This window comes from Sphaerodactylus townsendi, linkage group LG13 (genome assembly GCF_021028975.2).
Source record: "Sphaerodactylus townsendi isolate TG3544 linkage group LG13, MPM_Stown_v2.3, whole genome shotgun sequence".
Lineage (NCBI taxonomy): Eukaryota > Metazoa > Chordata > Lepidosauria > Squamata > Sphaerodactylidae > Sphaerodactylus > Sphaerodactylus townsendi.
In genome coordinates this window covers 16973893-16986133 of record NC_059437.1, presented here as the reverse complement: position 1 = coordinate 16986133, position 12241 = coordinate 16973893, and the positions used below count along the sequence as shown (strand labels likewise).

At 39.6% G+C, this 12241-nt stretch overlaps 1 protein-coding gene across 5 annotated transcripts in view; it reads left to right on the top strand.

Moving 5' to 3' along the window:
• Positions 1–12241, top strand: part of DIAPH2 (diaphanous related formin 2) — a 413545-nt gene that overhangs the window by 270964 nt on the left and 130340 nt on the right. For all 5 annotated transcript variants that reach the window (XM_048514791.1, XM_048514790.1, XM_048514789.1 and 2 more), the window contains one exon: positions 3753–3888. In XM_048514791.1, the coding sequence (XP_048370748.1) occupies positions 3753–3888 (136 nt within the window). The remainder of the gene's footprint in view (positions 1–3752; positions 3889–12241) is intronic.

Below are 12241 nucleotides of genomic sequence, written 5' to 3'. Positions count from 1 at the left end.
ACTAACAGCCTGGTATATGCTTCTTTGTATGAGTACTTCTAAATATTCACTCTGCCAATTATTGAGAGGATATGAGCTAGAATATGGATTGATTGTTTCTTGTAATTGATTTACCTGCTCCATTTTCAGTATTCAGTTGAAAGTTGCAGTTAATTTTTGAAAAATCCTAGTGGAAGAATAAACTAAACTAGTTCAGGAAGGCTGAGTGTAAGGAGAGACACCCAAAGCAACTGATTCACACATTACAGAGAACACAGGTTGGATCCAGGCTTTCCACAATGTGTTCTGTGTAACACAGGGTGGAAGTCTGTATAAGACAGAGCTGTTCCACCAGGCCTGAAGTTGCGGGAAACACAGTATTCCACCCCAGCTGGCTTCTCTTTCCCTCCTTCACCTCCTTCTTTACTCTTCCCTTTCTGTAACCCTCTTATTTGACTTTCCTGCCCTTTTCCCCTTTTCCCTTTTGTCCTCCCCGCTTCATTAAGTTCCCTTACTTTAGTGAGGGATTGATTTTATGACGTCTTTTATTATGTATTGTTGTAAATTTTAATTTGCTAATTTTATTGTTTTAAGCCACTCTGAACCCACTAAGGGGAAGGGCGACCTAGAAATCAAAGTCTAAATAAATAACAGGCATATGAGTTTGTGGGTTCCCCTCAGTTCCCTCAGGAATAGTACCAGATTCAGACTGTGACTGTGGCACCTGTGGAGAAGAGTCTTCAGCCCCCCCCCACCCCCCCGCTTCCCAGATTCTTTGGTATTCGGCCCACTGGGGAAACCCACAAATATATACTGACTCTTCTCCCTGCACACCACAGTCACAATCCAAATTGGGCAAAATGGGAACTTTGGAGAGCTTGCAAGTCATATTATGTCTGATACCTAGGACACAGAGTGGATACCCCATGCCCAACCTGTGTGTCCATTAATGTGTGTGAGAGAGAATAAATTATTAATACCTACTTAGGGTAAAAAAAAATTAAAAGCTGAAGAATAACTATAGTTTTTAAGGCTAGAATCACTCCTCATATTACAGTTTAGAGGGGGAAGTAGCGCAGTAATCCAAGTCTCAATTGAGTAGGGTTAGCCTTGTTATCAGAGAATGATATCAGTGGTGTGGGTGGCTCTTAGAAGTCCCACAAGAAGTGCTGCATCATATTACAACACATTGTTTTAAAGACCATCCATTAAGCCTTCAATAAAGCAATCTAGAAATCAACAGTCTGTCTAAAACAAATAGCCTCCCTTGTAGTAAATTATCCAACTGTAGTATGGAAGGGTGTGTTGTTTTTTACTTGACAAGAAGTTTGTTTTATTTATTTATAGACTTGTATTCAGCATGTAACAATTACTAGTTAGAACCCTGCTGTGTTACCATGGGTTACTCATTTCAGAAATGTTCTATCAAAGATACCTGCTGCCTTATTTACCAGCTTCAGTGTACATTACTTGTCAGATTTGTTAACACTATCACATGTATGTTAACTGAAAGAGAAATTTATTTAAATCTCCCTGTTATCCCGTTAGGATGATTATTTCTTTGTTTTAATCCCAGTCAAGGAAAAATGAGGATATATTATGAAACATTTGAAAAATCATACCATGAAAATAATTTTTATAAGAACCATCCTTCCCCAATCATTAATACTTTATTCCCAGCAAACTGGGTACTCATTTTACTAGCCTTGGAAGTAGGGAAGGCTAAGTCAGCTTTGAACCAGCTACCTGAAACCAACTTCCTGTGGGATCAAGCTCAGGTCGTGAACAGAGCTTGAGCTGCAGTACTGGGGCTCCTTATACTACAGCCCCCCCTGTCTTTCTTAAAATGTCCTTGTGGACAGTTCTGTCTTATGCAGTATTCTTGGTTGATTCAGGTTCAGCTGATTCTCCTGCCTGTTGCTTTTCTACGTGGACGAACATTTAAGGCAGGTGGCTGTAGGTCATTCTCTGTCCTCCTTGATTATCATAGGTCCCTTCCACACACACAAAATAATGCATTTTCAAACCACTTTCACTGCTGTTTGCAAGTGGATTTTGCCGTTCCGTACAGCTTCAAAGAGCATTGAAAGCAGTTTGAAAGTGCATTATTCTGCGTGTGCGGAATGAGCCATAGTGTTCAGATTAAGTTACTGTGCAACAAATTGACAGTTGGCACACTCCATAAGTTATATTACAATGCGACATTTGTGTGGAGAGGGTGGGGAGACTGAGACAGGCATAAAAGTGTTTGAAAGTTGTTGACAATTAGTTGGTCCTGGTTGCCAATTAGGTTTCCAAATGATGAAGCCCTTTTCTCTAAAATAAAACTGTGTTTTCAATTTGTTTGGGTAATTAAATACATTATGAATGGAAAGAAATTCAGTTATCACAGCATTTTATCTGAAAGGACAGCAAATATTTCTGTTTCGTTTTTGCCCAATGCTAATTGGGCACCTCATATTTTGAAAAACTTTCAATATTCCTGTTATATTAAAAATTGCAGTTATCTCTTTTTTTATAGAATTCTTATATGGATTGGTACTTTTTAAACTTCTGGATACAAGCCATGGTTTTTGGTTATTGAGTTTCAGACCCCTTCCGCACAGCAAATGTATAATGGGTTGCAGTCATGATAAAATAACCCGTTTTCCTGTTTTCGCGTTCACATGCATCTGTATAGGCAGCGATTAAAGCCCACAGAAATAGTCTGGGTCGCTGTCACCTCTTTACATGGAGACATGTCTCTTTTTAAATTCCTTCCCACACATCCATAGCTACACAGTCATGCACAAATGAACCCCCGCAGCCTTCCTATGTTCCATGATGTGACTGACTGCAACTGAGAAGCTATGCAGATGCAAGCTGCATTTTTTTTAAAAAAAAATGAAAATGGGATTCTCCGCTATGGCCAGGCAATGGTGGGTGGCTTCTCTCTGACTATGGAAGTCACGGTGGAAGGGAGGCAAATAAAGCATCTCCCACCTGCCCGTTCACTCGGGAGTAGCTCCAACCCAGGATTTTTTTTTTTAAAGATCGCTTGTTTAGCAATTTTTTAAAAAAATGGCTTGGGGGAAATAACATGGGGCACACTCATTTTGGGGGCAGGACATGTGGGAAGTCCCCCCCCAAATGGGATATTTACCATCATAGAGCCATGTTTATTGGCCTGTGCAGAAGGGGCCTATGTTAACCATGCAGAAAGGCCACTCAATTCTGTCTCCTGTAATGGTGGCCCAAGGAAGGGAGGTGAAGGATTGGCTATGCCCAGTTGGCTGCATGTATGACATTGCCTGGGGGAGGGGGGGGAAATACCCTCCCCCACACATATTATTTGTACCTCTTCCATGGGCAAGCCATCATAGATGAATACTGATATTCAGTTAATTTGCAATAGTTTATTCTTAAACTTGAAACTTTAGCAATGTAGTATAGGGCTTGTTCACCTGCTGAAAGTGTAATTATTAATATTTTAACATAGACTTAAAGATAATTGTAGTACTTGTATGTTCTGTAGTAGTCTGTACGTGTGAGAATGATTTTAATCAATCAGGAAGTAGGAGACTGTTTTTTTGGGGGGGGGGTTGTCTACCTTTGGGGTTGTTATTTTTTTCCCTTTTGTTAGAAAGCATTATACACCTGGCACATTCAAAGGTGACATGAATTTTTCTCCAGGCTGCTAAAACGCAAGCCAAGTTTGTATACAAACAAGGTTTCTTCAATTTGCCGTGCATATCTAATGGAAAAAAACTCTGCGTTCCACATTCCTAATGCAGGAGGCAGTGAAGGAAAACAACAAGAGAAGAGAGATGGAGGAGAAAATTAAGAGAGCCAAACTGGCCAAAGAGAAAGCCGAACGTGAGAGACTGGAGCGTCAGCAGAAGAAGAAACAACTGATTGACATGAATAAAGGTAAGGCAGCATTTGTTCAGAGGCATTGGTGGTTATAAGATCCATCCATCCAATTCGAGATTTCTATCAGTCAGCAGTAATTTAATTGTGGCATTAAATGTGAAGAACCAGAGGTGTCATTTTCAGCATCTTCACCATACTTCTTATTTCCCCCTATCACTGTCATTTGTTATATGTCGACCCTTTTGAGGTACTTTGTGTTGATATTCTCATTTGGTATAGTTAAATGATTTTTAAAAGGACTTTTACCTGGATGAGAATGTTTTAAGTGCATTGTTCATACTGTTTCAATTTTGATTCTGCAAATCTAATGGTGCTGCAGTTAAACTCTTTGTTCTGAAGTTTGGAGCCTGTGTCTAAAGATTTTTTTCCCCCCCCAACTGTGCCTTTTTAGAAGCTTCATAATTTGGTGCAGTTGTGAGCCTCACTTTGGACATGATTAGAAAAAGGTGTATTTTGAATTTGCTGGTTAGGTGGAATGACACTATATTGTGCATAAGGGCATTCTTTGAGAGAAAGCACGATGAGGAGAGAAAGGAAGAATTACTAAGTCCCTAACATCTGAGCTTTGAAAAGTCCTGGAAGAGTTGTTAAGAATGCATTCTTCCATTCTCCATCACGTTGGATTCACCATCATGAGAAGGGAGATGAACGAGGGATTACTTCACCCTTCACTTTGCTATTCTCCCTTCTATGATCATCCCAGTTCTGTTGTTAGGTAGAGTCTTAGTCCTTCACGATCATAAGACACATTTTTTAAAAATGAAAAACCCCTTTCAGTATGTGACTGCAGCTTGTCTTTTCTACCCAGTGAGCAAATATGACAGGATTCAGTTCTGGCAAAAATAACAGTATTTCTCTCTTGACAAATCTTATGTAAGACGCCAAGGTATATTAGTTTGTACCAGAACAAGCCTTATAATTAGGGTGAATTGAGGTAGCGGTACGGCTCAGAACTTCGAACCAATTAGGAGGAGAGTCTGAAAGTGAAAGCGGTACGCGTCTCAGTGACCTTTCTTATTTTTAGAGAACGGTGGCAAATCACAAAGGCGAGGCAGGATTCAGAAGACAATGTTGTACAGAGCAGCATATGCCAGTATTTGACTGGAGAATTGCTTAAGCTTCTTAAATCATGAGTGAAATTCTGCGGGTTCACACTCATGCCCTTGTTACCCAGCATGGCTCCTTCAGCAAAACATGGCCTCCTGCTAGTTTCCTCTCGCCTCAGTTCTAAAGGCATTTCTGCCCCTCATTCTTCTGATGTGCTCCTCCTTGAGCCCTCCAGCAGAAGGCAGTGGGCACTTGAACAATACCCCGCTATGAAATATTTTCTTCCTGCAAGATGTACATAAAAAACAGTTTGCTGTGGTTACTCGCATATAAATATTGCATAGGCAAAATCACAGCACTCTTCTGTCAGATATGAAATTTTCATTTTAGATTGTGATGTTCATCGTAGGCAACGTTTCAGATATTCTGGTGCATTTTTGACAGTGATGAATTAGCTGTTTTTTCAGAATAATTTATTTATTTCAGTCTTTTTTTGTTTCCATCTTTTGTTACTGAAGATGCATATTGTGTGTATACCTTTCACATGCTACTATACATTACTATTTCAGTTATCTTACAGAATTGTTACATATATTATCTTAGAAAGCTGAGGATATGGTTTTGTCATCTGGCATTGTGTTTTATTGCTGATGTGTTGTTGCGTTCTCCTTCAGAAAGTCAAGTCAAGTTATTGCCTCTAATGTTTTGACTCACAGTAAATATGTAGGTGTATTGTATCATGTCATCTAACTGTACAAGGCTGCCCATGAAAAATCATAATAAGCCTGAACTGAAGTTGTGCTGCCTGTGCTGGTCTACATTTGGCCCATGTACATGTCCTCAGACTTTTTTTTTTGTGGGGGGGCAATAAACACTAGTTAAGGATGAGATAAAACCCAGGTGGGAGTGGGGACTTTGCACGGATCCTGCTCCCAATGCAAGCCCACTCTGTGTTTCCCCTCCCAACCCGGGTTTTTCAAGACTCACACATAGATGTTTTTGTTTTAATGTGCCTTGCAGCCGCAGCTGAGCAAATGGCCAGACAGGAGACGCTTTAGTCAAGTGTGTGTTCCTTTTTTTTTTTTTTTAATATGCCGTCTCACATCTGCAGAGCCACGCAGGCACAAAGGGGCATATTATGGCTGTGGGAGTTCATTCGTGCCTGCCTGCGAAGCTTCGGATTGGTAGATGGTAAATTTTAAAAAACCCACCTTTGCCTCCTTGTGTAAGTGCCCCCCCCCCCCCGGTCAACGTACTCCCTGTCCACAGGACAGCCAGCCATGTGAACAGCGAGGGTTCATTTGCACCGCCTGCAACCCGCTTTAGATTTGCTGTGCAGAAAGGGCCATAGAATGTATTTTTTAAAAAAAATAACCCAATATCCATAAGTAACGAATTAAATACTTCCTTATAGACTATGCCTGGGCATACATACGAGATAAAGCACTAAAGACAAAGCTTCCTTTTAAGAACAGAAAAATCCACAGCAGTAATTCTGATGCAAATATTTAATCAGCAACACTTTCAGTCTTCATTACATCTGATTACCATGGCAATTAAAATCACCTGTTAACTACCAGGACAAGGATAAAGCGAAGAATGAGCTGCCTCAGTCACAATTAGTACTGAATTAATTGTTTTGAAAGGTGTATTAACATTTTCCCTTAACACAGATGAAGATAATGGAGTGGAGTTCATTACTGGGGGTAGACGGCTATCTGAGATGTCAAGGTTTTCCCCTTCTAAAAATACATTAGCATCCCAATAGCTGATTCATAAGTCATTTAATAAGCTTGTATCTATTAATATGCACAATTACATTATTGCTAATTGCACCACAGTACTTCACACAATGGATATAACGCTGTCATAACTGTTCAACATTCCAGTGCAAAGAGAATCCAGTTGCTGTTACAACTGAATGCCGGTGCTGGCGTCTGCTTACAGATGTACAAAGCTGAATGAAAGTGCTCTTTTAGTACAGTGAAGAGGTACAGTCTGTGTTGAGAGCCCTATCTGTGACAAAGTAGTCATCCAATTGACTTCACCAATTGTCTAATTCACATAGGTCATGATGGGGCAGTTCATACATGCATAGGCATTATTTGATAATTTTCTCCCTTTTGTTACTGTGTACTTGGTGATTGGCAACTAAATGCACGAAATCCCTCAGTTGCAGGAAGTGAGGTGGGGTTGAATATATTTGTGATAATGCGAAGAGATAACGGAAGTGTTATGTGTGGTATCGGGCAAGTGATGACCCAAGCAAAGCCAAAGGAAGGTTGAGGGGGGGAAATATGTACAGGAAAAACAAAACTGTTATTTTGAATCCAATAAGATATGAGTAAAATATGTCATTCAATTAATAAACAGTAAGTGGTCCAGACTATGATCCCAGTTACCTTTCCTTTGCATGTTAATCTTCTCCAGGTCTTTGGCCTTCAAGATGGACATGTGGGATATAGTAATATGCAGTGCAGTAGGCACAATAGTACTTTTTGTCCTCCAGTCCATTTCATTTTCTAGAATAATTTCTCTGTAGTCATCTCTTGCTGTACTTGCTTTTTTATTCTGGTGCATTGCAGTATGTAGTCCGTAGTGCATTTCTTAGCACTTCAATGGTTTTGGATAGCTCTGCTTAGGGTTTCATCCTCATGTTCTGTGCAAAAGTTGATGAGTTGCCCTACTTTGAGACAGGGACTGCCGAACTAGTTTTGTTTTGTTTTGTTTTCCCTTTCCTTTCCTGTCTGTCTTTTTAAGTTTCTGTGATTCTTTAGAACAGTAAATATATGATCTGGACTTGCATCTAAGCCTTTGATGCCTCACCCAAAAGACTGTGTGTATATGTGTTTTAATTTGTTTTTGAAAAGAATACATCCTTATAAAGCTCCCAGGAAATAATCAAGGTTAAGAATAGGTTGTTATTTTTGCATGTTCTTTTGATGGTTAGTAAGAAAGTTATTGACTACATGAACCATAGAAGATGTTTGTTCCAAATGCTTTTTAATGCAGACGTTCCAGTGAAAGCATGTTTCTGTTTGCTTAGCTTTGAGATACAATTCACCTGAGAGGGTCCTAGAGATATCCTTGTTCCCCTGCTTCTTGTTTGTCTCCTCTTATTTCCACACAAGTTGACACTAAAGTTCTAACTATTCTTTGTGTAAGAGGAAACGTTCACAAGTTCCCAATACCATAATGGACAGTTTACTGACACTAGCCATGTTGACTGTATTTTTCTCAATTTGGAAACCCAAATGAAGCTCATCTTACAATAGTTTTAGGGTGCACTTTCTTAGCATTGCTTTATATTGCTGGAAAATACTGCAAACCATCAGTCATTCTGGAGTCTTGATAGGCCTTGTTCTTGTTGTCTCTAGAATGACAACAGCGGGGGAAGTAGGCTGTGCTTTTAACTTCCAGTCTGCAGTACTCAATTAGGAAGTTGTGTTCAGTGCACTAGAGCACAATTCATGCAGCGCTTTTCACCTCTTAACCAATGGTGACAGGCAGAAAATGGTAATGTATGCTGAGGCATAAATTCCAGAGATGTTCTTCATTTTTTAAAAAAATAATGTTAACAGGCAAAATGATTTGCAGTCAAGCTAGTGAAAAGTAAGCCTTGCTTCTGTTGGCTGTTATTGTGATGTTTTGCTAATAAAAAGGATAACTTTGATGAGCAATATCAGAGAGAACCCCCTCAAGAGAGTGTCTTTCCAAGTGCAGAGGTTTCTTTTAATTAAAGATACTCTGAAGTTTTGACTCTAGTTTCTGTTGAAGAATTCAATTTGATATTATACCTTAAAATCTTTATTGGCCATGTAATGGTTCCCCATCTTCAGTTTAGCAATTCCCAATCCTGCTTTTCTTTTTTTAAATCATTCATTCAATTCTATGTATCCTCAAGTAGAGATTCCTCAAATGCTGAGTTACATGCTGCAAGAATGTGTTATCAGTTCTGTTTAGACCAGTAGATGAAGAATATTTGATCCACAGATACAGTATTTCTGTGTTCTCATTTCCTAACTCCTGATTTCTTCTACATTCTCCTGTAGAAGAAAAATGTAGAAAAAAACAGTACATTTTATCCCCTTTTCTTTAAAAGATAGGAACACACTTAGGACAACTACAACTGGTATTTTAGATCACATTTAGATGATTACTTCAAGAACTCCTAGAAGGACTGGTGGTATTAAAATTAAATAGAAAAGGATTATCCTTTATTTGAAATAAACAGTTTTAAGCAAAATTACAACAGCGTCTCATGGCGCCTTGAAGATGAACAAATTCATAGTGCTGTATAATTTAATGACAGTATGAAAATGAGGAAAAGGGCTAAAAGACAGGTCTAAGGACGAGCAGATGAATAAGATAAATAGCAGAAAGAAAAAAACTTGTTTAGTGAATACCATGTTAGAAAAATCTTACCTAAGGTTCTGGATTGTGTACTCATTTCAAACCCTGCTCAGATGTATACAAAAAAAAAATCCTAGTATGGAAATACTGCAACACAGGAAAAGCCCAAAAGCCCAATCCATATTGGGGGGGGGGGTGCATGCAGAATAGCTATAGCGGGTGGTGTGGGCTCCTACTGACATGTTTGCCCTCCCGGCATTTACACCAGACAGAAGGCCATACAGGGAGCCGGGCAGGCGCTGCAGAAATCCACAGTGCCCAATTTACCTCAGCCACCACTTCCAGAGTTGTGTCAGTCTAACTTGTAGGCCAGGGCATCCAGGGGCATTCCTGGAGTGGATCTGACATTAGTCGGTTCCCACCAGGCTTTCGCCCCAGGAACACCAGCGGTGGAAAGGTCAGACTTACACCACCCTTTTGGGTGACATAACTTCCTTTTCCCCTATGGAGGGCTTTTGGGTGGCCAGAGAGGCTTTTTATTTCTTCTACCTCCCTGCACTGCTTGAAAGCCCTCTGGAGGTGGTGTGTGAGTGGTGCTGTCCCCAGGCACTTCCGGGATCTGGATTGTGCTGTTTGGAACACAGCAGAATCCCATTCTGAAATCTGAATTGGGTGTTTATCTGTGGAAAAAGTTCATGAACATCTGGAGGACCACAGTTTGACACCCCTGCTTTAGAGCCTTGGGTGGTATCCTTCCTGCTGACAGACACCGATCCAGAGATAATTCACTCAGTGCTGAAATACCTGACAATTGTGATTGTTTTGAAAGACATTTGATAGCTTGTTTGATCCTATATAATATGAATTGTTTTAGTTATAGTGATTAATTTTATTTACTTTTATAAATAATTGTTATCATTTTGTGATTATTTAATTGTATTATGACTTACTCTGTAATGTTCAGATGCTTAAGACCTTTGGTCAAATGAGCTCAACGGTAAAGAAACAGCCACAATAAATTTGTTGGACTTTAAGTTCTCACAAAGCCACCTTGCTGTTCGGGTGCCAGCAAACCAATCTGGCTACCTCTCTGAAATACTATGTGAAATCTCTGAGGGGTTGAGTGTACAAAAGAGTAATTAATTTAATACCAAACAAGTGTAAAAAGCAAGATATGTGTCACTTTTGGTTTCCTCTTAGCTTCCAGTCCTGTGCATTGAAACGATTATCTAACAAGGCAGGAATTTGTTTAGTCCTGAAACCTTTGGGATTTATGTAAGCGGACCATTTCTCAAGCACCTCCATGAACACTCTTTGCTTGACTACAGCAGTCCCATCTGTGCATGGATTTCTCATTCTGTGCCAGAATATTATCTACGGTACAAAAAGTCAGCTCCTCTGTGTGTGGGTGTTTGTGTGTATGAGAGAGAAAGAGCATTGAATATGATCACAGTAGTCTGGCTCTTGCTGCTTCCAAGACTTCTTTAATCTGGCTGTTTCCGCACTATGCTCTCGCTGAGTTAAGAGAGAATAGCTCACAAAATCTGAGAAAAATCAAGATCACACATCAATCACATGAAGGACATCATTCTTAAAACCCAGCAATGAAAGAGCACACATTCTGTGTTGTACTGTGGTCTCAAAGAAGAGTGTCGTGCTAATGGATATGAAAGTGAAGCCTGTTCTCTGTCAATAATTCCAAAGGTGCAAGGGGTACATGGTGAGAACTGCCTTTCTTGTGTCATTGTAAATATAATGAAATTATGTTCAGAAAAGCAGGCCTCAACCCAGTGTGAGTTCCAGATCCAGCCTTTTCCCCAAAAAATATTTGAAGGGAAAAAAATAGCCTTTGAAGAAAGATCAGAAGTAATACTAGAAGGATTCAGGTGCTGAGATGATTTGCCTGTTCTGCTTAGGTATGTTGGACAGTGTTGTTTTTGTGCTGAACGTGAAGCAAAAAAGTCTCTAGTTTTGAAGACAATTCGGCTAACTCTCACAATTTGTAACAGGATGTGAAAACAGATTTGCCTCAGCTGAGACTTGCTTTGGGTTCCTTCAACCATTGAAATGAAAAGAAGGCATTCTGAATTGAAAGGCTGAGCTTTTACCCTTCATTCCCCAATGATTTCTCAGGGAAATAATAACCTTTAGATCAGTTGTAAACCGCCCTGAGCCCCTCGGGGGAGGGCGGTATATAAGTGGAATAAATAAATAAATAAATAAATAAATAAATAAATAAATAAATAATTCAGATAGCAGCAGTGCACCACTTCCCTTTTGGTGCCCAAGATAAAATGGCACATGAAAGGGAGTTCCTCCTTAAACCGAACCCTGTATGCACCAATGTGAGGTTTTCAGCCATCGTTTTTCTAATAATGACCATGAGAAAACAACTATGGTCTAAGTAAAGAATTCTAGCACAAGGAGCATGCCCTCAGAGTAGAATCTTCCTTCTCTGCCCAGAGTAATGCAAGTGAATTATCTCCGTAGCATGATCAGCAATCTGACCCTGAACCCCATATCAAAGAGCATGTTGCCTTTTGTACAATATTTCTCATTCTTCTATAATTCTCTGGTTTCCAAACTTTCCTTTTCTAGTCTGCATCGACATATGTGTATTCTGCATAATTGACATGAATTCTTGCTTTCTAAGCTTAATGAAAAACAAGCTTATAAGGAGAGCAAAGGTCTGCTTTGAGTGATCCCCTTGGGATGATACTGTTGCATAATTAAGTATTTCTGTGCAAGAAGACCTTGACCACTGCATACACGTTTTTATTTTGAAAATAGGAAAGCGGTGTTTGTGTGTGTGTGTGCTTTAAAAAATGTTTTTTTCACGTTGGTGCTATCTTCTCATTTTATTAAGGTCACAGATTTTGAGATCAGGTTATGGTAACTAGTCCACTTACCTAGAACACGAGCAAGACTTTGCCTTAGTCTGCAAACAGAG